Source organism: Erinaceus europaeus, chromosome 17 (genome assembly GCF_950295315.1).
Source record: "Erinaceus europaeus chromosome 17, mEriEur2.1, whole genome shotgun sequence".
Taxonomy (NCBI): Eukaryota; Metazoa; Chordata; class Mammalia; order Eulipotyphla; family Erinaceidae; genus Erinaceus; species Erinaceus europaeus.
This window is the reverse complement of record NC_080178.1, coordinates 74,019,664-74,046,857: the sequence shown is the minus strand read 5'-3', so window position 1 is coordinate 74,046,857 and position 27,194 is coordinate 74,019,664. Positions and strand designations below refer to the sequence as shown.

Below are 27,194 nucleotides of genomic sequence, written 5' to 3'. Positions count from 1 at the left end.
GTCTGAGTCCCTTTCTCCCAAATGTGCTATCAGGTTGACAGAGAACCTGAGGTCCAGGCAGCTGAGGCATGGTGGTGAGAAAGGGTCCGAAGGAGCTTGGGGCAGGCTGTCTGTCCCTGGCCTGGGCCCCCTACACAGCACACCCCAGGAGGTGAGGAGCCTGGGCTGCTCCAGGCTGCTCTGGCAAAGGGCAAGGCAGACAGGAGGCCGGGAGATCTCCCAGTCTCTTAGCTGAGGGGGACAACAGGGTCTGGCCCGGCTTGGCCTGGAACCTGTACGTTTAGTTGCCATGCTTCAGAAGAGGCAGACAGTGGAAGGGGAGGCACGGTGAAAAGAGGGCTTCGGGATTTGGGCAAGGCTAGTGTCCTTGGAGAGGTCAAGGACGTGTCCGTCAGACGGCTGGGGACAAGAGCCTGTGGCTCAGAAGCACTCAGTCAAGCAGTCCCTTCCGCCTCCCCAGTGCCCATTAGCAACCCCTAGTGGTTGGTGAAGGCTGAGCGCCATGGCGGGCTCAGCTCCAGGTCTCCATTACCAGACCCTTACATTAGACTGAGCCCTCCAGAGAAAAGTCTTCTAGTAGAGCTTGATCACGGGCTGGGGAGAGGTTGGGTGGAGAGGGGGGAGGCGGAGTACCCCAGCTCGAGTCCGGGCATTGGCTGGCGCTAGAAGGTGGAGGAAGCCGTGGGGTACAGCAGGCGGGTGCATGTGGGGAGCGCCTCCCATGCTCAGGAGGGGTGCATGCTGACTGGGGGCAGGGGGAAGCAGAGCGCACCGGGGCAGCGTTGGGCTTTGAGAGCAATGGTTGGCGTCACTTGTGGCTTTGGACAACTGCTCCAGTATTTGAAAGTGGCTAAACGGTGGACACAGAATGCAGAGTTCAGAATACATGGGTGGGGGCAGTCCTTCTGGTCACTGATGCTTGGACATGCCTACCGGGTCCAGGCTGGTCCCTGCTTCCTTGTCCTGCCTGGAGGTCCCCCAGACCCCAGAGCGGCATACTGTTCCCGCATGGTGCTGCATGGCGGAGGGCGGGGGTGGGGGGTGGGGGCAGAGGCTGGGAGGATTGCTGGCCTGGGCACCTCCCTGGATAGGCCTGATGCTCCTCCTTTGGAACTGGCTCTTTCCTAGCTTGGGGGGGGGGGCTGTCTAGAATTGCAGGAGCAGGGGCAGCTGTGGGGAGAGAGTGGGGAGGCAGGTAGGATGGCTGAGCCCTGCCCGCTATGGCCTTCTGGGCTGCCTGTCTCCTTCACCTTCCTGCGGGATGGATCTGTGTGGCCTCAGAGAGCAGACAGGCAAGTCTCAATTGGGCTTCTAGAAGCCCAGGAAGTGACGATCAGAAGAAGCCCCCTCTCTCTGGGGCAATGACCACTGTCCACAGGTGACTCCCACCCCCAACCCCACAGAGGTAAAGGCTACCCACACACACTGGGCACGGCTCTCGTGGACTCATGACAGCCACCCAGAGCAGAGTAGGGGAAGGGTTAGGGGCTCACCCTGTCCCCCGAGGAGGGAGAGGAAGAGACGCCCTAGGCTGGCTCACTGCATGAAGCCACGCCAGCTGGGGATGGACCGCCCTGCCTCTGCATGCGGCCGCTGTCTTCCCTCCTCCTTCTTCCTTAAGAAACTAAGTACCAAGCGGGATGGGAAAGCCGAGAAGAGAAGCTCAAGTGTTAATTGTATTCTTTACATACAGATCTTTGCAAAGAAAGCCCTGTCATTGCTAAGTATATGCCGACAGAGGCTGTGAGAGTGACTTGACCAGGCGACTTGGCCCAGGACACTGGTGGCTATTAAGCATCTGGGTGGACCTGCAGCCCCTCCTCACCCTCGGACAGAGTTAATTCACGCCATGCAGGTTTGCCGGACGAGTCCGGGTGGCCCAGGCATTGTACTAGGACGGACGTAGCTTTTCCTACGGCCAAATGGTAACCGACCGTAGAGGATTTCTTTCTTTTTTGTTCTTTTCATTTAAAACAAAGGTCATTTTATTTGGGGGATGGGGGGGTGGCGGGATGCCTTAGCATGACTTGCATGACGTTTAGAGAAAACCCAGCCAACCAACCCCACCAACCCCACCAACCCCACCCCTGCAACTGTATGATTCCCCTAAACCACACCAACGGAAAGAAAAAGCAAACGTCCTCTATTTCCTTTCAAAGCTCGTTACTTTTACACTCGGCACTGGAGCCAAACTGTCACGGCATCCTAAGTAGCAGCCTATAAGTGGGGTGGGGAGGGGTCCCAGGGAGGATCAGGGTGGGGTGAGGTGGGGAACAGATTGCTTCCCTTTTGTACACGGGATTAAGTAAAGGTTCCAAAAACGGTAGTTGGTCAGTCATCGGTCACATTGACCACACCTCCATAGTCCATCTCTCACGTGGAAACAGAACTTTGCTCCCAACAGAGCCGTGGAAACTCGCACTGCCGCCCTCTTCCCTGTTTGGCATGCTTGTCACACTGTGGACACCTCCCCAGGACCCCCGGCAGCAGCTAGTCTAGGTTGACTCTGTCTTCTCGGTGTGTAGATCCACTGTGACCAGCTCCCATAACCAGTCATTCCTAGTAAATAACCAACACACCCTGTGGATTTCCCAAGTGTCACCTAGAGCACCGGAAGTCAGGAACCAGGGAGGGATGGCCCTCCTCCACCTTTCCTAAGGCACAACCTGGCACTGTATGCAATTTAGAACTTCAGAGTTAAAACAAAAAACTGCATGCCCAATGTTATGCAAAGCGATTCCAGCATGAAATAAATTTTGTATCATGGTTTCTGTATAGCCTAAAGCAGATTTGTTTTCCTGGAGCAATCGGACGTTTGCAGAGACGCACTTCTGCATCTCAAATAAATAGAGTATTTTCCCAACAGAAGCAGAGGACAGTAGCTTGGCTTTGGTCTGATTCTAAAATTAGTGGTGGTGGGGGGTGGTGGGCAAGGATGATATTTTTGAAAAACACATGCTTGATTTGAAAGGAAACCGCAACATCTCAAGCCTTCACTGCAGCTCAAGACGTTTCCTGGAAAGAGCAAGGCTGCTTTAGCCAGCGGCCCTGGCCCTGGCAATAAAAAGCTGACTTTGGAGATGAAGTGCGGGTCCGCCTCATTCTTGTCTTGGGCAGGGGCATGATTGGGTTGTGGTCCGTCCCCCATGACTGGATTGCCTCAAAGACTCCCCCAAGGAGGCTGGGCGGTAGTGCAGCGGGTTAAGCGCACATGTGGTTCGAAGCTCAAGAATCAGCATAAAGATCCCTGTTTGAGCCCCCAGCTCCCCAAATGCAGGGTGGTCACTTCGCAGGCAGTGAAGCAGGTCTGCAGGCGTCTGTCTTTCTCTCCCCCTCTCTGTCTTCCGCTCCTCTCTGGATATCTCTCTGTCCTATCCAACAACAACAATAACAACCACGACAAGGGCAACAAAAAATGGGGAAAATGGCCTCCAGGAGCAGTGGATTCGTAGTGCAGGCACCAAGCCCCAGCGATAACCCTGGAGGAAAAAAAAAAAAAGACTCCCCAAAGTCCTGGCTGTCTTCATGCTGGGGGGAGTGCCTGACCCTGAGGACACTCTCTGGACACCTCCTCTCCAAATCCTGTTGGGTGGTGGGAGGGAAGCCAGTCTCAGAAGGCACGAGGCCACACAGGCATGTTGTCAAGACGGTTCAGGCACTGACACTCCTTGGTGAGTTCTGCCATGATGACAGTCCCTTGAATCTGCTCAGGAAAGTACTCCAGCCCCAGAGAGACTGCACTCACCCCTTTCCCACACCCACTCTTTCCTTCTTTCTCTCTTTCTTTCCCTTTCTTTCTTTCTTTCTTTCTTTCTTTCTTTCCATTTTTCATTTGTGACTAACAAGATAGTAAGATTACAAGGTATAGTTCCACACATCCACCACCAACATTCTGTGCCCCCCATCAATAGCTACCACAGTTCTCACAGTCTCAGACTATTCATTTGCTTCTGTTTATTTATTTTTTTAAGTTCATGTTCTTTTTTCTTTTCTTTTTTTTTTTTCACCATAAACTCTGGCTTATGATGGTGTTGGGGATTAAAAATGGCACCTTTGGTGCCTCAGGCATGAAAGTCTTTTGACATAACCATTATGCTATCTTCCCAGTTCCCTACGCCCAATCTTGTACCTGATCAATCAGAGTAGGGCTGGGGTTCTAATTATTGTCCTGGCCATAAGTGATTCCGTGGCTGTTCACATGGAAAAGTCCCAAATAGCCAGAGTGGTCACCACTGAGATTCGTACAGATGAGGAACTGAGGCACAGGGAGGGGACCACCAATCAGTAGGTGTCAGTCTCTCCCCGACTTCAGTCACCTGATGCCACTCGTCACGGAGGTGATCGCATGACGGGTGGGAGGATGAAGGCAGACACCGATTCACAGCTAACCTTCACAGCCAAGCATCTGCCTCCTCTTCTGCCCTGCACAGTCCAGGAACCGAGAGGCAAGGGGCAGGGCAGCAAGACAAAGGCCCAGCAGTTATGCAGCCACAGGACAGACAGATCTACACTGTGTAACAGCTGTGCTCACATCTCAGGATACAGCCGCCATGGGGAGTAGAGGAGCCCCTCTACCTACAACCCAAGTGAGATTCAGTGCGGCCATTTAGAATGGAGTTTTCAGGGACACGGTGGCTAATGGGACCTGGGGGTCAAATTATATGGAGCGATGTGTGTGTGTGTGTGTGGGGGGGTGGTCTGAGAAATGCTCCTAATGAGAGTCCACATGACCTGACATGCCCATTTTAGAGGCATGGAAGCAGGGTGCAGAAAGGCAAAGGAACTGGTCTGAGTCAGACAGTCAATGAGTGGTGAAGTCAAGATTTGTTTGTAAATCACCTTACGGGGGGCAGGGAGTGGTTAACAGTACAGTTGTTGACACGTCAGCACAACTGCTCAGCATTTTGTGGCAGACTTCTGCAAGCCAGGCTCACGCCCGGCCTAAGTTCTTCATCATCACCATGCACCAAGGCCCCCAGGCCCTCTCCACCACTTCCCATCCCCTCTCTCTGCAGAGTCCTTTGCTCTGGTGCAAGTGGAGGTGAGATTTTTAACCCAGAGCTCATGCCGAGCTATCTCAACTGACCGGGGCCTTCCAGGAGGTTCTCTGATGGGAACACTGGAGGTGTCAGCTCTGAGGCCCAAGACCCCCCTTCATGCTATGCTGTGGCTCGAGCCCCTTAACTGGGCTTACGGGGCTCCAACTTCTCCCCTCCTGGCTCTCACCTCTCTGGGTGCCATTCTGTGACCATGTGGCCGTCACGCAGACAATTCGTGGGCCTCAGAACTACCCTCTCCATTTCCGAATGACTTGTTGACTCCCAATTTCTATTTTAAAATATTTATTTGATAAATAAGAGAATTTGAGAGGGGAAGGGGAGATAAAAGAGAGAAAGACACATGCAGGGGGGTCAGGTGGTGGCACAACTGGTTGAGCACACATGTTCCAATGCACAAGGACCCAGGTTCGAGCCCCTGGTCCCCACCTGCAGGAGGAAAGCTTCATGAGTGGTGAAGCAGGGCTGTGGGTGTCTCTCTGTCTCTCTTAATCTATCTCCCCCTTCCTTCTCGATTTCTGGCTGTCTCTATGCAATAAATAAATAAAGATAATTTTAAAAAAGAGATACCTGCATTACTGCTCTCCTCCTGATGAAGCTTCCCCCCTGCAGAGGGGGATGGGGAGGCCCACTTAACCCTGACCCTTACACACAGTCATGTGTGCTCAACCAGGTGTGTCACCACCTAGCTCCCCCAAACTTAATTTCTTACCAGGCTATTCCCTCTAGAAGCTGGGGCTGCCCAGACTGAGGAGGGCTTTATTCTAAAGCCAAAGGTGGCAGGGGGTCCAAGGGAATGTGGGAGTGCCTGGGCTTAAGTGGGGAGACAGTGTGGAAGGTCAGGGTGCAAACATCTCAGTAATACCTGGTTCGTAGTCCCCCTCACCCCCTTACCTGAGGCCTGTGGGTCCACATCCGAGCCTACCCCCTCTTCCTCCTCCTGTCCTCCTTCTCACGTGGGAGGTGGGGGACCTCCAGCACTGTGGTCCTGGCATGCTTTGTCCTTCTAAAGCCGTTGGAGACAAGCCTCACAGAACAAGCTCTCTCCTGAGTAACAAAAGGATGGCAGGGTGGGATAGGGGCTGGTGACATTGTCACACAGTCCTCCTCCTCCTCCTCCTCCTCCTTCCTCTCTCTCTCTCTCTCTCTCTACCTCTCTCACCACCAGAGTTATTGCTGGGGCTTGGTGCCGACACTACAAATTCACGCTCCTGGCAGTTATTTATTTTTTTCATTCTTTTTTTTTTTCCTTTCTACTTTATTTTAATTTTGACAGGACACAGAGAAATTGAGATAGAGAGGGAGAAAAATAGATACCTCCAGACCTGCTTCATTGCTAAGGAAGCTTCCTCCCTACAGGTAGGGACCAGGGGCTCAAACCCAGATCCCTGCACACGGAGATATGTGTGCTTAATTGAATGGTCAGCGCCTGGACCCCAGTCCTCCCCTCTGAGGTCCTCTGGCCAAGGGCCTGCTGTGTGCTGTCCCCAGAGCCACCTGGGGAAGCCTGGGGCTCAGTGTCTGGCCTGGCCTGCATCTCTCCAGAGGGTCCCCTCTGGGAGAGGGTAAATCTGGGGTATAAATGTCTGGGGGTTATAATCTTTCTTTCTCTCTTTCAGAGAAATTGAAAGGGAAGGGAAAGAGGGGGGAAGAGACAGAGAAACACCTGCAGCACTGTTCCATTGCTCATGAAGCCCCCCTCCATAGGTGGGGACCAGGGGCTTGAACCTAGGTCCTTGTGCATGGAAATACTTGCGCTCAACCAAGTGAGCCACCTGAAGGTTAGACTCTTGACCCCCTTCTCTATGTTGTGTCCTGTCTCTGATCTGAAACCATGCAGACCGGTGATCAGTCACCCAGGCCAGTTCCAGAGTCCTGCCTGGCTAAGGTGAAGACATAGAGCTTCTGGGGGTCCATCCAGTTGACTGCACATGTTACCAGGTTCAAGCCCCATGTCCCACCTTCAGGGGGAAACTTCACAAGTGGTGAAGCAGGCCTACAGGTCTCTCTCTCTCTCTCTCCTCTTTATCCACCTATCTCCTCTCATTTTCTCTGTGCTCTCATATGAAAAAAAGGAAAAGAAAAAAAGGAAAAACAAAAATGGCTACTGGGATCATGGACTTGTTATGCAGCCACCAAGCTCCAGGGATAATCCTGGTGGCAAAACAAAAACAAACAAAGAAACAAACTTCTGCTTTTAGAGTCTGTTGTCTGTCCCATGGGTCTCAGAAGACTAATGCCATGGTTCTCAAAAGTCTTAGAAACAGTTTTCACTTTCTTTCTCTTTATTGTAAAAAAATTAAAAAGGTTCTTTTTGATGGTTTGATAAAATTGATACATTTATTAGGTGTTTTTTGTTGTTTTTTTTGCCTTGAGGGTTATTGCTGGGGCTCAGTGCCTGCACTACGAATCCATTGCTCCCGTGAGGCTGTTTTTTTCCTTTTGTTGCCCTTGTTGTTTATCGTTGTTGTTATTGCTGTCATTGTTGTTGGATAGGACAGAGAGAAATCGAAAGAGGAGGGGAAGACAGAGAGGGGGGAGAGAAAGACAGACACCTGTAGACCTGCTTCATCGCTTGCGAGGTGACCTCCCCGCAGATGGGGAGGCGGGGGCTCGAACTGGGATCCTTACAATGCCGGTCTGTGCACTTCGCACCATGTGCACTTAACCGGCTATGCCGCTGCCATGTGCACTTAACTGGCTATGCCACTGCCATGTGCACTTAACCGGCTGTGCCAGCCCCCCATTAGGTTATTTTTTAAAGCCTTTTTAATATTTATTTGTTTTGTATAGAGACAGAGAGAAATTGAGAAATTGAGGTGGGGGAGATTAACAAGGAGAGAGACGCCTGCAGCCCTACTTCACCACTTGTGAAGCTTCTTCCCTGCAAGTGGGGGCCAGGAGCTTGAACCCGGGTCCTTGTGCACTATAATGAGTGCACTTAACCAGGGGTGCTACTGCCAAGCTCCAGACTTATTAGGCTCTTAAAAAGCATGTTAATGGGATATAGAAAGGAGGGAAAGGCTTAAAAACCTAAGGACTAGCATACAACATAAGTCACCTTTGGCAATCAGCCCATTCCCCCGCGTTTAGCTCCCATATGTGCAGGTCCCGAGAGAAGGCGAGACAGAGGGCAAAGAGCAAAAGGAAGGTATGTCCGCCAGAACCCCCCCTTCAAACATTTCCAGTCCTTGAGAAGGTACCTCCCAGGTGATGTCTGCTGTCTGCTAATGAATCTGCTGATGGCGCCCACATGGCCCAGCCTTCCTCTTTGTTTACAAGAATTAAAAAAAAAAATTTCCCAACAACCAGGCTTCCCTCCCTCCCTCTTTTTTTTCTTCCTTTCTCCTTTCCTTTTCTTCCTTTTTTTTAATTTTTAATTTTTTATTGTCTTTATTGATTTATTGGCTAGAGACAGCCAGAAATGGAGAGGATAGGGGAGATAGAAAGGGAGAGGGAGGGAGGGAAAGAGAGAGAGAGAGAGCTGCAACACTGCTTCTCCACTTGCAGTTATCCTTCCCCTGCAGGTGGGGTCCAGGGGCTCAAACCCCCGCACATTCTAATGTGTGAGCTCCAGGTGCACCATCACCCAGACCTTCCTCCCTTCCCTTTTCTCTCTTTTCCTTCCCTTTCTTTCATGATTTCATGTGTACCAGTTCTCTAGATTCCATATTTGAGCGAAACCATCCGGTAGCTGTCTTTCATCTCTTTACTTACCACTAAGCACAGTCAGCTCTAGTTCCGTCATTCGGTCCCAGAGAACACAAGGTCATCTTTTCTGATCACAGAGTAGTAGTCCATAAAGCAGATATCCCATGACTTCTTCAGCCAGTCATCCGCTGATGGGCATTTAGGCTGCTTCCATTCTCTGGCTATTGTGAATAAGGTAGCTATGAACACAGGGGTGCATATGTCCCTTCAAGTTCAGGTGGGCCTTCTGTCCCCACCAGGCAGGACCAGGTGATGGTCCTGTTACTGTTTAGCTCCTTGGACACCCCCCCCACACACACACACATATCTGCCAAGCTTGCCTTAAAAAAAAGTATCTGGGAGGAGCCGGGCAGTGACGCACTCGGTTAAGTTCATATTACCAAGGACACAGGTTTGAGCCCCGGCTCCCCACCTGCAAGGGGAACACTTCACGAGCAGTGAAGTAGCTCTTTCCTTTGGTGAACACTCCTTAGCTCATCTCCTGGACAGAAGAGCTGTCTGTCTCCTTGAACTCTGCACACTAAACAAGTTGGCCCACTCATGGAGCCACTGAACTCAGGTCAAGCCCCCCAGCTGACAAAAATGGTTCTCTCAGACCTCTTAGGGTGGAAAATGGCACTTTATTAAAATACCTCTGTCATAAACCACCCCTTTCTGCCCCTGAAAGGCCGGCCTTGGGGGGGAGCGTCTGCAATCCTTCTCTTCCAGTTTCTGTCCTTGCTGTGGCTTCCGGAGATTCAGAGTCCTCAGTGGCATCTAGGGAAGGGCTAGTGACTGGGAGAGCTGGCCATCGGCACAGGGCCAGGGAATGCCCGGCCCCACAGCCCACAAGGAGTCCCGGTGCCAGCTCTAGTGCCGGCACAGGCGTTGGGGTCCAGATGTTGGCTTCCGTGCCGTCACCACACATGCCATGCTCATTCCAGCCCCAAGAGTAGCACATCCCATCTGTCAACAAGAGAGCAGATAGTAGGAGCCATGTTAGACACCAGGCCTGAAGCACTTACACGAAGGTTCATCAGCACCCCCATTTACATGGGGAGAAACCAGAGCTCAGGGACTGCTGGTGCTATACCCACTGTCCTGGCTACCACCCCAGCCCCAAGTCACCTCTGGATCAGCCTTTAAGACTCCCACCAACCTGCACTGCTCCTGCCCCAAACCTGATATTCCTCCTGGGTCCCCCTCCCCACTCCACACACATCTGCCAACCTCGCCTTAAAAAATGTCTCTGGAAGGAGCTGGGCAGTGATGCACTTGATTAAGTGCACATGTTACCAAGGACCCATCTTTGAGCTCCGGCTCCCCACCTGCAAGGGGGACTCTTCACAAGCAGTGAAATAGGTCTGCAGATGTCTCTATTATTTTTTATCTTTAATTATTTATTGAATAGAGACAGCCATAAATCAAGAGGGAAGGGGGTGATAGGGAGGAAGAGAGACAGAGAGACACCTGCAGCCCTGCGTCACCACTCCTGAAGCTTTATCCCGAAGGTGTGGGGACCAGGGGCTTGAACCTGGGTCCTTGCACACTGTAACATGTGCACTCAATCAGGTGTCTCTCTTTCTTTCATCTCTCTAGCTCCCCTCTCTTCTCAATCTCTCTCTGTCTTATCCAATTAAAAAAAAAGTGGAAAAAATGGCCACCGGGAGTGGTAGATGAATGGTGCTGGCACCAAGCCCCAGCGATGACCCTGATGGCAATTAAAAAAGGTCCCTGGGTGCAGCAGCCAGGTCTGAGCCTGGCCCCACCACACTGAAGGAAGTTTCCGTGCCTCTCTCTGCCTTCTCTGCTCCTATTTGTTTTTAACGTCTCCAGACCTTGCAAGTCTCTCTACCTCCACACCATCCCCGGGACCCCAGCACGATGCTTTTTCCTCTGTGCCATAGTGTCACTGGGTCGCTTGCCACTTTCTAGGTCTTAAAAAAGTGCCAAGTAAGCTGTGAGGACCATAAGCCCAATCACACCTCCCTGCTTAGAACCTGGCAGTGCCCCCCGAGCCAAGAATGCCTGTCCTTGACCTGTGAGCCCTGGGCGGCCTGGTTCTAGTCTTGCCCACCTTGCCTGCACCAGCTCGTCCCACCCCCAGCTCCCTGTCGACTCCAAAAGCCCCACCTTCCTTCTTCCTTTATTTGCTAACAGGATTCTTGTTAGAGCCCCCCCCCCCCTCTCTCTCTCTCTCTGCCTCCAGAGTTATTGCTGGGGCTTAGTGTTGGCACTATGAATCCACTGCTCCTGGCAACCATTTTTTCCACTTTATCGGATAGGACAGAGAGAAGTTGAGAAAGGAGAGGAAGATAGAGAGGGGGAGAGAGAGAGAGAGAGAGAAGCACCCCTGCTACAGGTGGGAAGTGGGGGCTCGAACCCAGATCCTTGCACTTAACATATGCCTGCTTAACCAGGTGTGCCACCACCTGGCCCCCCTCCACCCCTTTTTCTCTGTTTGTTTGTTTCTCTTTTTGATAGAGACAAAGAGAAATAGAGAGGGAAGGTGGGGAGAGAGAGAAACGCCTGCAGCCCTGCTCCGCTGCTAAGGAGGCTTCGCTCTGCTGGTGGGGGTGGGGGACTTAAAGTCTCGACTTTCAGAATCAGGAAACTTGCCCCATGGCAGCTGTCTTTATCTTGAATCCCTTCTTCACTGGGTTTCAGACCTCCTCACCCATTAGCTTTGTTAAAAGATAACTCAGATACATGTGCTGAAATCCTTTACTCAACTCAGATTCTGGCCATGGCCCTCTCAGGGATCCTGCACAGACCATCTGGGTGGCACCATGTGCATGGTCCTCCTCACTGCTCTCTTCTCTACAGGAAGGAAAGAAATATCCAGGCTCTGGAGCTCCACTTCCCCAGAGACCCACCCTACTAGGGAAAGAGAGAGGCATACTGGGAGTATGGACCGACCAGTCAACGTCCATGTTCAGCGGGGAAGCAATTACAGAAGCCAGACCTTCTACCTTCTACAACCCACAGTGACCCTGGGTCCATGCTCCCAGAGGGATAGAGAATGGGAAAGCTATCAGGGGTGGGGTGGGATATGGAGATCGGGTGGTGGGAATTGTGTGGAGTTGTACCCCTCCTACCCTATGGTTTTGTTAATTTATCCTTTCTTAAATAAAAAATAAATTAAAAAAAAAAAAAGAAATATCCAGGCTCTGTTCATCGCTGTATCACTCTTTGTAATATGTTAAAATTTTTAATTATTTTTATTTATTTAACAGAGGCAGCCAGAAATTGAGAGGGCAGCGTGAGACAGAAAGGGAGAGAAACAGAGACAGACCCCTGCAGCCCTGCTTCACTTTTTGCTAAGCTTTCCCCCTGCAGGTGGGGACCGGGGGCTCGAACCCAGGTCCTTGCGTACTGTATGTAACGTGTGCGCTCAGCCAGGTGCGCCACCACCTGGCCCCTGCTTATCCCTAGCATGGAGCTGCTGCACGGCTGTGATAACAAGTGTGTGCTGACTAAATGACAGATCGAATGAACTTGACTCATCCCAGCCATGTCCGCCAGCCAGCATTGAAGTTTCCTGAGAGCACGAGTTCCTGATCTGCCGCTGCCTCTCTTCCTACTCTTCGGATCCAATCCTAGGGTTCGAAGGCCCATTTTCCTGTAGGTCTAATACACACACACACACACACACACACACACACACACACACACACACACACAATTTTTTTCTGGATGCAAAGCAATATGTCCTGATGCCAGAAGTGGGGCCACCAATGGGAAGTGTGGGTGAGTGTGAGGCTGCTCAGCCTTCCAGGCCCTTGCTCAGCCCTGTGGAGTCTGTGGAGAGAATTTTCAGGCTTGTAAAACTGGTAAACGTCCGTGTGCATGGTGCCCAGCTTTTCCCCTTTGAAGTGACCTCTCTCCCTCCCTCCCCCACCTCTCCCCTCTCCCTTTCCCTCTCCCTCTCCCTCTCCCTCTCCCTCTCTCTCTCTCTCTCTCTCACACACACACACACACCTCCATGGGTTGTAAAATAGATCAAGTAAAAGTAGATTCATGAGAAATGATAGGAGAGAGAAAGAACCAGACATCACTCTGGTACATGTGCTGCCAAGGATTAAACTTAGGACCTCATGCTTGAGAGACGAATGCCTTATTCACTGTGCCACCTCCCCAACCACTTCTTTTCTTTTCTTTTGAGAAACTGATTTAAAAAAAAAAAACATTTATCATTGGATAGAGACAGAGAGAAAATGAGAGGGGAGGGGGAGATAGATAGGGAGAGAGACAGAGAGACACCTGCAGCTCTGCTTCACCAACTCGTGAAGCTTCCCCCTGCAGGTGGGGACCGGGGGCTTGAACCCGGGTCCTTATGCACTGAATGTGCACTCAACCGGGTGCGTCACCGCCTGGCCCCAAAAGGAAACTTGAGAACTCTCCTTCATTTTTTTAAAGATTTATTTATTTTACCAGACCACTGCTCAGCTCTGACTTACGTTGGTGCAGGGAACTGAACCTGGGGCCTCAGGCATTAAAGTCTTCTGTGTAACCACTGTGCTATGCCCACCAGCCAGCTTTCTGTTTCTAAATTGCCTCTTGTATGAACTCCTGCGCATGTGCACTCCTTCTTGCTGACTTTTCCTTGTATGTTCTTTTGTTTACATGATTCTTTGCTCTCTGTGTTGCAAGCATCTTCTCCTTGCAGTCTCTTCACTTCGTTTACACTGTCTTTTGTTACACAGATTTATTTACAATCTCTGCCTAATTGCCTATTGTGGAGATTAAGCAATTTACTTAACCTGTATCCCATTACCCCAATGTTTCTTTATTTTTGTATAATGTTCCTATGAGCATCTTTATGCAAGAAGTTTTGTCTATCTAATTATTTGCTTAAATTACATTCTTGGAATGGGAATTTCTGGTCAAAAGGTATAGTCATTTTTGAGATTCCTGAATACCACCAGAACATTTTTCAGACAGGCCATCTGAATACAGCTATAGGCATCTGTGGGAGCCCCTATTTCATGCCAGCACCGCCAGTATAGTTATATTGTTTAAAATCTTTCCTACTTCGAAGACAAAAGACGATATCTGATCGCTTTAGTTTATACTTTTTTGATCATCACTGAAATTGAAAATCAATTTTTTTAAGTTTTTAAAAATTATCTTTACTTACTGTATAGAGACAGCCAGAAATTGAGAAGGGAAGGAGAAGTGAAGAGAGAGAAAGACAGAGACACCGGCAGCCCTGCCCTTGTGAAGCTTGCTTCCTGCAGGTGGAGAATGGGGGCTTGAACTCCGATCCTTACACATTGTAACATGTGTGTTCAACCATGTGCACCACCACCAGGCCCCGAAAATCTGCGCCATTTTTAAAATTTCTTCTTTCATGTGTTCACTGCTTTATATCTTTTCTAAGTTTAGGACAGAAGAGCTAAGTGTCTAGTCCCAGGAGGCAGATGTCTGAGGTTCAAATTCCAGTTCCTCCATTTAGAGCTGAGTGACATTGGGTAAGTCATTTATCCCCTCTGTCCTCAGTTCCTTCATCTGTTAAATGATGATAATAGCAGGATCTTAATCATAACGTTGTTGGCCAGAATCAATGGGTAGGATGGTGCCTGGCACACAGTACTGGATATAAATAATATTTGCCATTGTTAGTAGGAGCTTTGTTGTTTTTACAGATTTCTATTTTAAGAAGTTTTTTTTTTTTTTTTTTTTGCTATATCAGACATAAATATTTTTCTTAGCTTGACTTGAAATTTTGGATCTTTTGACACAAAACACATTTATAGGAGCTAGGTAGTAGTGTACCCAGTAAAGCGTGCATGTTACAGTGCACAAGGACCCAGGTTCAAGGTCCTGTCCCCACCTGCAGGGGGAAATTTTCACGAGTGGTGAGGCTGAACTATAGGTCTTTCAACTTCTCTGTCTCTATCCAAAATAAAGAAATAAACCTTAACACACACACACACTTATGGTTCAGGGGGCTAAAATGTACTGTCCTTCCATCATCATCTCATTCCTCCCATTACCGGTAGGAACTGAAATCCTACCTCAAGTCAGCTCAGAAAGCATGCCTTCTGGGGGCTGGGCGGTGGCACACCCAGTTAGGCACACAGATCACCCTGCACAAGGACTGGGGTTCGAGCCCCTGTTCCAGGGTCTGCAGGTGTCTATCTTTCTCTCTCCCTCTCTATCTCCCTGCCCCTCTCAGTTTCTCTCTGTCCTGTCAAATAAAAATAGAAAGGAAAAGAAATGGTCCTGGGAGCCCTAGATTTGTTGTGTAGGCACCAAGCCCCAGCAATAACCCTGGAGGCAAAAGAAAGAAAGGAAGAAAGGAAGAATGAAAGAAAGAAAAAGAAAGGAACAACATAAACAAGCCTTCTAATTTTTTTTTTCTTTTTGATTGTTGAATCCTTATGTTTCTCTCATGACATGCTGGAAGCCATCATGTCCGCCACCCCATGTTACAGAGGAAGCCTGGCTGCCTGGGGGTTAGGCTTCCTTCTCCCGTTCCCTGGGAAGAAAGCTGTCACTGGCCAACAGCTTGGAGCTGGGGGAGCACAGATGCCTCCCGTTGGACCCAGGTGAGGAAATGCACACAGAACGGATGAGCCCCAGGCCTCGGCTCCCATGGTTAAGCAGGAGTTTCCGCCAGGTTGGCTGGAGGCAGGAGGTGGGAGAGTGGAAGAGGCGTGGTACCTACAGACCTCACTCGGCACCTGGTGTAGGCTTCATGCCCGGCCCTGGTGAGTGGTACCGGCTGACGGTCAGCGGGAGTGGGGGTGGGAGGAAGACAGAGCTGACCTACCAGCAGGAGGCCACGGGATGGGCAGCTGGCAGGTCTCTCTCCTTCTGCCGAAGGAAACACGTGCCGAGGAAGCCTCGCTCGGGCCGGGTGGCCAGGGGCCTGGAGCCAGGGCTGTCAGGCCCACTGAGTCGCTAAGACTGGCACAGGCCCAGAGGCCTCCTCTCCCTGTGCTTCCAGAGATGCTTACCTGAGGTTAGCTGCTTTGCATGCTTTCTCTCATCTAATCTACAACAAACCCACGGGGCGGCCATATTTTTAGAGCTTATTCTCACTTTATAGATAGATGATGGACTTGAGGCCCTAGGACCTAGGCAGGATGTCGCAGCCAACCAAGTCATTCTCTCAAGGCAAGCAATAGGGCTGGGAAGATAGCTCACCTGGGAGGGTGCCTGCTGTGCTGTGCACGGAGCCCAGGCTCCCGCTCGAGTCCCCACAGCCCTGGGGGAGGTCTCAGTGTAGTTCTCTCCTTCTGTCTGTCTATGTCTGCTCTGAAAAAGTTAGCCTGCAATGGTGAACTCCTGAAAATGCTGATCCTTTGGTCACTTTAAGAAAAGCCAACAAATATTTGATGTGTGAGGATCCCACTAATTTTCTGTCATATACACTTCTCCTTTTTGCCTCCAGGGTTATCGCTAGGGCTCAGAGTTGGCACTATGAATCCTCTGCTCCTGGTGGCTAGTTTGTCAATATTTGGGGGGGGAGGGAGTTGGACAAAGAGAAATTGAGAGGGGAGGAGAAGATAGAGAGGGAGAGAGAAAGACACCTGCAGACCTGTTTTACTACTTGTGAAGCATCTTCTCTGCAGCTGGGGAACCCAGGGCTTGAACCAGATGCTTACTCAGGTCCTTGGCTTAGTATTATATGTGCTTAACCCCGCCCCCCCCCCCATATATTCTTCTTTATTGTGGACATTTTAAAATCATCCTTCCTTCTCAAGGCCACACAACAGTCTGTAAGCCATACTTGGCCTGTGGGGGGTGTCCTCTGCTGGCCTCTGTGTACAGTGAGTGACCTACGGCGTTACTTGCTGTGGATACTGCTGGACCATTCTGGGACCCACACATGGCATCAAGGTCCCCACCCACCTCACGGGGTGGCTAAGAAGCCAGCATTTGATGGCATATTTGTGCAATACCAGATGTGTGATGCCCACTCATGCCTCAGAGGGTGGCAGAAAAGGCCAGGGAGGCTATGCTGGTGGCAAGTGGCACAAGTGGCACAGAGGAGCAGGAGGGGTGCTAGCAGACGAGGGGCTCAGGGTGGGATGGTCAGTGGTCTGGCTTCTCTGAATACAGGAAACGTTCCTCCTCTTCCTCCCTTTGTGCTCAACTCTGGCTGACGGGGGTGCTGGGGATTGAACCTGGAACTTTGGTACCCTTGCATAACCAGTCTGCTGTCTCCCCAGTCCTTCTATGAAACATATCTTATCTACAAACAAACAAACACCCAACGGGCTTCTGAACTCAGTGAAAGAGCAGGGCTGCATTGGATCGACCTTCCCGTGGTGCATCCCGTGAGTACCCATTCATTGGGGAAACTGACGATCCTTCCTAGCCGACTGAATCCACATGGATCCCAGTCACTTTCAAAGCCAGCGACAAGCAGCTCCAGACAGCTTTCAACCTGACCTGTTGACTGGCTACAGAAGAAGGGCAAACGCTAGAAGAAGAAGTGAAAGAGCAGCTCACTCCTTAGTAGAAGGATCGGTGGCTGGACAGATTCAAGGTGAGCTCCTGAGCTCCTAGCAGTGTCTGTTGAGTTGACAACACTCTCCCCAACCTTATCAGGGCACCTCTTTGGTGGCAGTGACACTGAGAAGGGCCTCTGGACCCAGCAGGATGCCATTCTGCCAACTGTCCTTAGGTAGAAGAGGAAGGTGCAGGGCCTAGGGGAGGTGGGGGCTCCCACAGATGCTCAGATTGCTAAACAGAAGCACTGCAGGCTGACTCCTGGCTTTGCAGAGGGCTCTCCATGCTGCCAGCCTTGGGCACACTGACAGCCCACCCGATTGGTCCTAATCTGCTTGTCTGGCCCCTGGGGGCCTGGGCTGAGCCTTGGGTGGAGAACTGGTGGTTCCAGGGGGGATTCCCTTTCCGACATAGTTCAGGTCCCCTCCATGGAGTTGCCCTGATCCAGGCTGTGACAAGTGCTGGAGCTAGTGGCCCATCCCACTCTTGTCTTCCTGAGAAACCAGCAGGTAGTGGAACCCCGGAACTGGCAGTGTCCCTGGCACAGGATGGGCACAGTACCCCAATCCGTGCAGACCTTATGTCACCTGCCCAAGTGTCTTGGCAGCTTGGGTCCTCGAAGGGCCTTGTGGAGCTCTGTGGTTTGAGATGGGAAGTTATCTAAGACATTTTAAAGAGAAGACAGACTGCAGAACAGCACAGGGTATGATTAGTCTTTGTTTAGATCCTGAAGCCTACATCCCCAACTGAGCACAGCCTGAGGAAGACAGGGAGAACTGGAAGGAAGTGCACCCACCACAGTCCTCAAGGCATGTTGTTTCAATACTAAGCAAGCAAACAACAACAACCAAAGGCTGTAATACCAGATGATGGTTAAAACAACAACAACAACAACAACAAAACGAACAACAATACTGCTACGGGACAGAGGAGAGGATGATATGTTCTGCTGGGGAAAGAAAGTGGGCGTCAACAAAAGCTGAGAAGGCTGCTTCCTAGCTGAACATGGCCACTCCCAGCTGCCTCCCGTGGTCCTGGTGGCACTGAGCGGTGACCAAGTTCCAACGGGCCTCGTTTCACTTCCTCTGAGTGCGTGTACACACACTGCAACTATGGTACCCAGAGCTCTGGGGACACACACACACACACACACACACACACACACACCCCTTAATGACCTCTCTCCTGAGCAAAGTGCAAGCTCTTTAAGAGCAGGGCCTCTGTGGCTGCATCCCAGAACCCCTAGTAGTACTTAGCACACACTAGTGCTCAAGATGCACCTTCTGCATGAAGAGATGAAGGGATGAATGGCTAACGAGTGGATGAAGCTGTCTGGTCCTCTCCTCGAGGTCGACAGAGGTCTGCAGGTATAGGGGGTAGGTAGTTGGCACTGGAAGGTGGGCTGCGGCAAGAAGGGTATGGGGACCACTGGGCGGCTTCCCCTCAAAGCGGAGAGGCTGGCACAGCTACCCCATAGCGGGCAGAGTCAGTGAGAAGACAAGCCAGGGTCTTCCTGAATCTGGTGGTGTAGGTGGGTGTGGAAGTGAGACAGAGGCTGGAGGGCAGAGCAGGGATAAACATGGGGGGGGGGGCCTCCAGGCTGGCTCCTTGAGACCATTCTGCGTCAAAGTATGGGTGCCACTGGGCTTGCCTCCATAGGCTCATTCTGTGGCCGTGGAGCTGGAACTGCTCTAGAACCTTTCTCGGAACCCACAGCTCAGGCCACAGAGCTGGGTCACCAGGCAGGGCACATACCTTTCTGGGCACGTGACCCACATTCAAGTCCTGGCACCACACAGAGTACAGGGGTCTTTCTTTTATTTTTTTGATTATCTTTATTTATTTATTGGATAGAGACAGCTAGAAATCAAGAGGGAAGGGGGAGATAGAGAGGGTGAGAGACAGAGGGACACCTGCAGCCCTGCTTCACCACTTGTGAAGCTTCCCCCCTACAGGTGGGGCGTAGGGGCTTGAACCCAGGTCCTTGCACATTGTAACAAATGCACTCGACCGGGTGCGCCACCACCGCCCCTCTGTCTGTCTTTCTATCTATCTGAGTGAAACAAGTGGCCTAGCGACAGTGGTGGGGACTAGGCAGTGAAGCACCTGGTAGAGCACATGCTACTATGTGCAAGGACCCTGGTTCAAGCCCGTGGTCCCCATTTGCAAGGGGGAAGCTTCACGAGCAGTGAAGCAGGGCTGCAGCAGATGTTCTCTCCCTCTCTCTCTCTCTCCCCCCTTCTCTATCTCCTCCATTTCTGTCCTAATAAAAATGGGGAAAATATAGGGGGTTGGGGGGGTGGCACAACCATTTTTTAAATTTATTTTTATTGGGGGATTAATGTTTTACAGTCGACAGTAAACACAATAGTTTGTCCATGCATAAACTTTGCCAGTTCTCCACGTAACAATACACCCCCACTGGGCCCTCTGCCGGCACACCTATTTAAGCATGCACTGTACTAAGAGCAAGGACCCACGTAAGGATTCAGGTTCAAGCCCCCGGCTCTCCACTTCACAAGTGGTGAAGTAGGTCTGCAGGTGTCCCCCTTTCTCTCTCCCTCTCTATCTCCCCCTCCTCTCTCCATTTCTCTCTGTCCTATCCAATAACATGGAATAAATGGCCTCTAGAAGCTGCGGACTCATAGTGCCAGCACTGAGCCTCAATGAGAACCCTGGAGTCAAAAACAAACAGCACAGCGCAAAAGATCGTTCAGCTCTTTGCTGTACCCATCCCTCCACTGAGGAGGACGCTGAGGCCCGGTGTGGGGCACTGCCACGCTGCAGCTCCCGCCTGCCCCGCACACCTGCCCGCACTCCCCACCTGCCCACGCTTCCCTCGGGCATCACACACAGCAGGGAGCAGCCCCTCGAGGAAGGCATCTGGATGGGTATGTATGCAAGGGAGAGCCGAGCTAGAGAGAGGTTCAGAAACAGCAGAGCCTAGAGGGGGAGGCGGCCCACCCCCCGCCCGCCCCGGAGGAGTGGGAGGTGGCTGCTGTGGGTTCGTTCCCTCAGTCACCTGCCGAGAGAGCGTGCTGTAGCACGTTGGCTGCACTGGGTGACTATTCTTAGACCGAGGGAGCCAGGGACGATGGATTTAGAACTTACAAGGTGGAAACGTGTTGGCCTGTTTTATAAACAACTGAAATCCTCCCCACAGACTGTCTTTCATAATTTGTGCTCCATGTCAGAACGGCTATTTTCCTGGGCTCCTGGGTTTCCCGGAGAAACAGGGAAGGAGGTGAGGGACCCTCTCGAGGGCCCGTGAGGACACACATGTTGCCAGGGCCCTTTGTGTGCTCAGACTCATCTAACAGCAGCCCTGGGAGGAAGCTGAGAAAGCCCAGACCACGTGGCCCATTAGATGGTGCAGGAGCAAGAGCAAGGCTGTGGCCAGGCCTGACAGAGCCCTGCAGCTGCCAGTAGGGTCTGGCTCTGGTGACGCTGGTGACATGAGTAGCAGGGCACACAGAGAAGCACCTTTGGAGTTTAAACCCGCCGAGTGTTTGCAGCTAGTGCTCCCGTCCTGCATGATATCTTGACCCTAATGCCACCCTGTAGGATCTAGTGGCCTGTCCCCCTGGCCACTCAGAGTCCCCATCTCAACAGCTCCCAGGTTGTCACCATCCCTCAAGTCCCCTGAGCTGGCCAAGGGCTTTAGGAACCACGAGCCCTTCCAGGGGCTGCCTTATTAAGTCTAAGTCTGGACTCTAAGTCTGCTGACTCTGGCTGGACCTGCAGCCCATGTAAGCAGACGCCTCTTTCGATCCCCCAACGCCTGGCCTGTGTACAGGTGTTTTCAACCTGATCAAAAATGTCCAGTTGTCGTGTTTGCTTTGGGCTTTGTTGTTGTCACAGGGGTTTCACAGCTCTGGGCTGACATTTTCAGATAGAACAAGAGAACTTGGACAGGATTTGGAGTATTGCACTAAAGTAAAGGATTCTGGGGTGGGGAGTGGGGGAAGGTCCAGGTCCTGGAACACGATGGCAGAGGAGGACCTGGGGGTGGGGGTTAGAGTGTTATGTGGAAAACTGAGAAACGTTACACATGGATCAACTACTATATTGTACTGTCAGCTTCAAACTATTAGTCTCTTTAATTAAAAAAGAGGGGGAGGGCAAGAGAAGGAGGGAGATAGAGAGAAAGGGGGAGGGAGGAAGAGTGAGGAAGAGAGAGGGAGGAGAGAGAAAGAGAGCGGGAGCGGGAGAGAGGGAGAGAGAGAAAGAGAAGGGGAGGGGGAGAAAGGGAGAGAAAGAGAAGGGGAAGAACAAGAGAGGGAGGGAGAGAGAGAGAGAAAGGGAGGGAAGGGAGGGAGGAAGGTAGGGAGAGAAAGAAAGATGAGAGATGAAGAGAGAGAAACAAGGGGAGGGCAGGAGAGGGAGGGAGGAAGAGAGAGAGAAAGAGAGGGGAGGGAGGAAGGGATGGAGAGAGAGAGAGGAGGGAGGGCAAGGGAGAGAGATAGAGAGGTGAGGGGGGAGGGAGATAAGAGATGATAGATAGACAGACAGACAGACAGACAGACAGACAGACACAAGATAGATAGGGAACAGCGCCACAACACTGAAGTTCCCCCAGTGTAGTATGGCTGGGCTACAATCTGGCTCAAGTACATGATGAAACAGGCACCCTCCCAGGTGAGGATCTCGGCAGCCCAAAACCTTCGAGTTTTCTGCCTGAAACACCATCCCCTCAGATGTAGGCAGTGATGTCTGAGGGGACATCCAGCAGAGGGCAGAGGCATAGCTGCATCTCTGGGGACAGGAGCAGCTGACCTGATCCCTTCCTGAAACCTGGTCACCGCAAAGGCTCTCTACACTGCTGTCCCCACATCTGTCTGGGTGCCATCAGGGTGCCCAGGAGGAGGCTGGGAGTGGAAACCGAAGTAGCCTGTTCCAGAATGCCGTGGCAGGTCCCAGGAAGGAACTCCCCTACACATGAGACGAGCAGGCTAGTAGGATTCACCAAGGTGGATGACACAAACCTGACAAGGAATTATCTCCCAAGGTTTTGTTAGTCTGCTCTTATTTAAATTTGATTTATTGGATAGAGACAGAAAGAAATCGAGACGCAAGGAAGATATAGAGAGGGAGAGAGAAAGAGAAACACAAGCAGCACTGCTTCACAGCTTGTGAAGCCCTCTCACCCCCACAAGTGGGGGCTGGGGGGCTGTCACATGGGCACTCCACCACCTGGCTCCTCCCGTAGTTAGTAATCACTTAGCGGGTACCTGCTGAGGGTCTGCCTGTGAATGTGCTGTGCCAATTCAGTGCCATCCACTGGGAACACAAAGACTACGGAAATGGGCTGTCGAGGGGGGACCCACCCATCACAGACGATGCGTGGTGAAGTGTGTGCCCCAGAGCAGATGGACTCAGGAAGACTTCACTCCTCAGTGGGACTCAGTCCCCGCACGGACAGTCTAGCTCTTCTCTCTCTCTGGGTAGTACATTTTCATTAGAGTCCAAAAAATCATTATAGTACAGAATAGGAAACAGTATTGGATTGAAGGAGCTGGGCAGTGACACACACAGTTAAGCGCATGCGGTACTATGCTGAAGGAACCGCACAAGGACCTGGGTTCAAGCCCCCGGCTCTCCACCTGCAGTGAGGAAGCTTCACGAGAGATGAAGCATGTCTATACGTGTCTCTCTCCCTCTCCCCTCTCAATTTCTCTCTGTCCTATTGGATAAAATAGAAGAAAAAATAAATGGATAAATGGATTGATCATTTTAATTTAAATCAATATATTTTTTAAAAATAAACTTAATTATTAAAATAAACCAGATGGTGAGAAACAAACACTATATGATTTCACCCCTATGTGGTATGCAGAAGAAGCAAGCAGGGCTGGGGAAACAGTATAATGGTTATGCAGAGAGCCTTTCATGCCTGAGGCGCCAAAGGCCCCAGGTTCAATCCCTAGCACCACCAAAAAAAAAAAAAAAAAAGATAAACTAAACAAACCAAAATGACTTTTGGACTAGACATGGTGGTGCCACATGGCTAAGTACACAAGTTCCCATGTGCAAAATATGAGTTCCAGCCCCTGGGTCCCCGCCTATAGGGAAGAAGCTTCACGAGTTGTGAAGCAGGGCTACAGATGGCTCTCTCTCTCTCTGTGCCTCTCTAGCTCCTCTCCTCCTCTCAGCTTCTCTCTGTCCTATAAGTAAATAACTAAATAAGTGAACTATGGGGAGGGGGACAGACCTAGTCAGTAATTACCAGAGGGAAAGGGATAAGGGGTCTGTGTAAATCAGGACAAATGGGATAAAGTGAAGTTTAAAGACTTCTTTAAATCTATTTTTTAGAGGCATTTTAGGTCTATAGAAAAACTGAGCTGAAAGGTCTTGTTTGTACAGAATCTCCCACTGGCAACACCCTGCACTTGATATATTCAGCCGCCACTGAAGAAATGCCACTGACACATTATTACAGCCCAAGTTCCCTGAGCTGCACGAGGGACCCTCTTGATGCTGTGGGGTTTGGACAAACTGACGTGTCCACTGTCAAGGTCCTAGAGAGCATCTCTGCCCCAGCAGCCTCTTTGTCCCACTGTCTATTCACAGTTCCCCACGTGTGCTGAGCTGCTCACGCCCAGGAGGGTCCTGTGTAGCTCTAGTGGGAGGATGCAGCAGCCAACAAAATACAAAGTCACTGTCTGCCAGGGCCTCACAATTGTTTTCTTAAGTGTTTTTATTAGTGATTTACAAGATTATAAGATAACAGGGGTATAATTCCACACCCCACCACCACCATAGTTCTCCCAAGGTCATAGTTATGGGTTGACTACACACACACACACACACTCTCAATTTTTATGAAGTTCATATATTTTAATTCTCTATATTCCACTTAGAATAAAATCATCCCATAGTTGTCCTTCCTTTTCCCTCTTCCCTCTCAGATAAGAAAAGTAGAGCTGGGGTTTGGGCAGTAGTGCAGCAGGTTAAGCGCACATGGCGCAAAGCACAAGGACCAGCGGAAGGATCCCAGTTCGAGCCCCTGTCTCCCCACCTGTAGGGGAGTCGCTTCACAAGTGGTGAAGCAGGTCTGCAGGTGTCTATCTTTCTCTCCCCCTCTCAGTTTTCCCCTCCTCTCTCCATTTCTCTCTGTCCTATCCAACAGTAACATCAATAACAACATTAATAATAACCACAACAATGGTAAAAAAAAACAAGGGTAACAAAAGGGGAAAAAATGTAGCCTCCAGGAGCAGTGGATTCCTGGTGCAGGCACCGAGCCCCAGCGATAACCCTGGAGGCAAAAAGAAAAAAAAAGAGAGAGAGAAGCAGAGCTAGACTTCCTTGGGTGTTCTCTAGAATCTCTTCCCCACTCAGTGATGGTGGAAAAACAAAGATTCCTGGTCACAAAAGTTCCGGGTCCCAGTGGATCTGGGCTTCAGGTCATCTTCCTCTAACATTTTCCCCCTCTGGGAGCATGGACCAAAATTCTTTTTGGGGTGCAGAATGAAGGGATTCTCAGGGCCTCACATTCCAACGTGCAAATGACAAGCAAGTAGACACAGGAATCATCAGAACATAGCCAGTGATAAAAGTCTTAAACAGAGCAAGTGAGAGGATGGGCGGGCACACGGTGGCTGGGAAGCTCTGATGGGAAAGATGAGCACCTGGAGAAGAGCCTTCCCGGCAGAGCAAAGGACAGAAGCAAAGGGCCAATGTGGGAAGGAGTTAGTTCTGCCAGTTCCCAGAGGTCAACTGTGTCTGAGGCCCCGTGAGCCAGGGAGGAGGCAGGGCTGTGAGTGAAGCTTTGGAGAGTGAGTTCATCTGAGTGTGCTGAGAAGCCACCGGAGGGTATGAGGTGAGGGGTAATGAGATCCGACTTCCTTTTGAAAAGGCTGCACTCTGAAGGCCGGATTGCAAGGGAAAATGGAAGAAGTCGATTCGGGGGTGCTTGCATTACGGAGGACTAGGCAGGCTGGGCTGGCGGCTGGCGGCTGATGGCTGGCTCGGAATGGGCTCACAGCCCATTCCGAGCCAGGACCAGAGGGGAGCAGGTGCACTTACAGTCAGTAAGTCATCTAAGACCAGCTGCCAGAGTGTGCAAGGCGTGAGAGAAACAAGGGATGGATGAAGCTTCCGGGACAACAGTTCAAGAGTGACACTATTTCTAAAGCTGAGAGAGTGCAGGGAAGGGCTTGCCCAGAGAAGAGGACCCTCAGGGAATAAACCAAGAGCTATGCTTTGGGCACTTTAAGATAAATGTTTCTGCTTGGTTGAGCACACATGTTACCATGAGCAAGGATTTGGGTTAAAACTCCCATGACCCACTTGTAGGGGGGAAGCTTCATGAGTGGTAAAGCAGTGCTGCAGGTCTCCCTCTCCCTCTCCCTCTCCCTCTCTCCCTCTCTGGGGTTATTGCTGGGGCTTGGTGACAGCACTACAAATCCACCGCTCCTGGAGGCAATTTTTAAAAAAATTTTTATTGAAAAGGACAGAGAGAAATTGAGAGGGGAGGGGGAGATAGAGACAGAGAGACCCTGCAGACCTGCTTCACTGCTTGTGAAGTGTCCCCCCTCCCTTGCAGGTGGAGAGCCAGGGGCTCGAACCTAGTTCCTTGCATGGGTCCTTGCACTGAGTACTATGTGTGCTTAGCTGGATACACCACCATCCGGACCCCCAGATGCCTTTCTCTATTTCTCTCTATCCTCACCCTTAATTTCTGTCTCTATTCACTGAATGAGTAAAATACTTAAAGATAAAAATTATTAAGAGTACCTGCTAGATGTGAAAAAATGAATGAATGAATGAATGAAATGAAGAGGAAATGAACCTGAGTGAGAGCTGGGAATGACAAGCAGTAGGAGTTGGTGAGAGAACAGTGGGCAGCTCGAGGAAATGCTAGACTGGTGGCCCGTGGGGCCTAATTTGGTGCCTTTTCATCCCAACTCTGGCTTCTGCTTTTGTGGTTCTTCAAGTGGAGTTCAAGAGTGAGAGGCTCATACACTACACGGCCAGTAAGATAAATTTCCTTCACAAGCATCCCTGCTTCATAACAGCATGCTTGAAATCATTAACACACTGGCCCGCGCTCTCCAACAGGCCCTGCTGGAGGCTGCATTTCTCCCTCAGCCTGGAGAGTGGCCAGGGCCCTGGGCTGCATGTCAGGGGGGGAGGGCATTCCCAGGGGTGGCACTTTCCCTCTGGGTGGAGGGTCTGCTAGTGCCCGGGGACCATGGAAGCAAGGCCTCTGAGAGGTACTCTGACTGTAGTTCAGAGAAGCGCACACTTTTTTTTAGCCTGGGAGGCTACCCGGTTAAGCGCACATAGTGTGAAGTGCAAGGACACGCACAAGGATCTGAGTTCGAGCCCCCACGCTCCACCTGCAGGAAGGACACTTCAGGAGTGGTGAAACATGTCTGTAGGTGTCTCTTTGTCTCTCTCTCTCTCTCCCTCTCCCCCTCCATTCTCAATTTCTTTCTTCCTATCTAATGTAATGGGGAAAAAATGGCCACTAGTAGCGGTGGGTTCATAGTGCTTGGCACTGAGCCCCAGCAATAACCCTAAAGGCAAAACCAAAACCACTAGGGTTAGGGTCATGTCCTATCTCTAGTTCTTTCCAAGGTGTGCTTTTAGACCACTATCTTCCCCTCTGGGTCTCAGTTTCCCCAATAAAATGTAGAGGTTGAGTGCTTGTAGTAGGTTCAAAAGATACAGTGAGGGGCTGGGCAGTGGCACACATGGTTAAGCGCACATAGTGTTAAGTGCAAGGACCAGAGTAAGGATTCATGTTTGAGCCCTCAGTTCTCCACCTACGGGGGGAAGCTTCACAAATGGTGAAGCAGGTCTACAGGTGTTTATCTTTCTCTCTTATCTCCCCCACCCTTCTCAATTTCTTTCTGTCCTCCCCAATAAAATGGGGAAAAAATGGCCTCTAGGAGCAGTGGATTTGCAGTGCTGGCACCAAGCCCCAATGATAACCCTGGAAGAAGAAGTAAAAGAAGAAAGAAGAAGGAGGAG

At 50.9% G+C, this 27,194-nt stretch overlaps 2 protein-coding genes across 4 annotated transcripts in view; one reads left to right on the top strand and one right to left on the bottom strand.

Annotated features, from left to right (window-relative positions):
* KCNC1 (potassium voltage-gated channel subfamily C member 1) overlaps positions 1-14,849 on the top strand; it is a 59,245-nt gene extending 44,396 nt beyond the window's left edge. Inside the window, exon 3 of one of the 2 annotated variants that reach the window (XM_060177069.1) lies at positions 14,136-14,849. In XM_060177069.1, the coding sequence (XP_060033052.1) occupies positions 14,136-14,149 (14 nt within the window). In that variant the 3' untranslated portion in view covers positions 14,150-14,849. Of the gene's footprint in view, positions 1-1,693; positions 3,086-14,135 lie in introns of those variants that run through there. The other variant, XM_007515854.3, reaches the window with a different exon arrangement.
* The window catches only part of SERGEF (secretion regulating guanine nucleotide exchange factor), a 236,017-nt gene continuing 218,191 nt past the window's right edge, over positions 9,369-27,194 (bottom strand). For both annotated transcript variants that reach the window (XM_060177070.1, XM_060177072.1), the window contains one exon: positions 9,369-9,713. In XM_060177070.1, the coding sequence (XP_060033053.1) occupies positions 9,618-9,713 (96 nt within the window). In that variant the 3' untranslated portion in view covers positions 9,369-9,617. The remainder of the gene's footprint in view (positions 9,714-27,194) is intronic.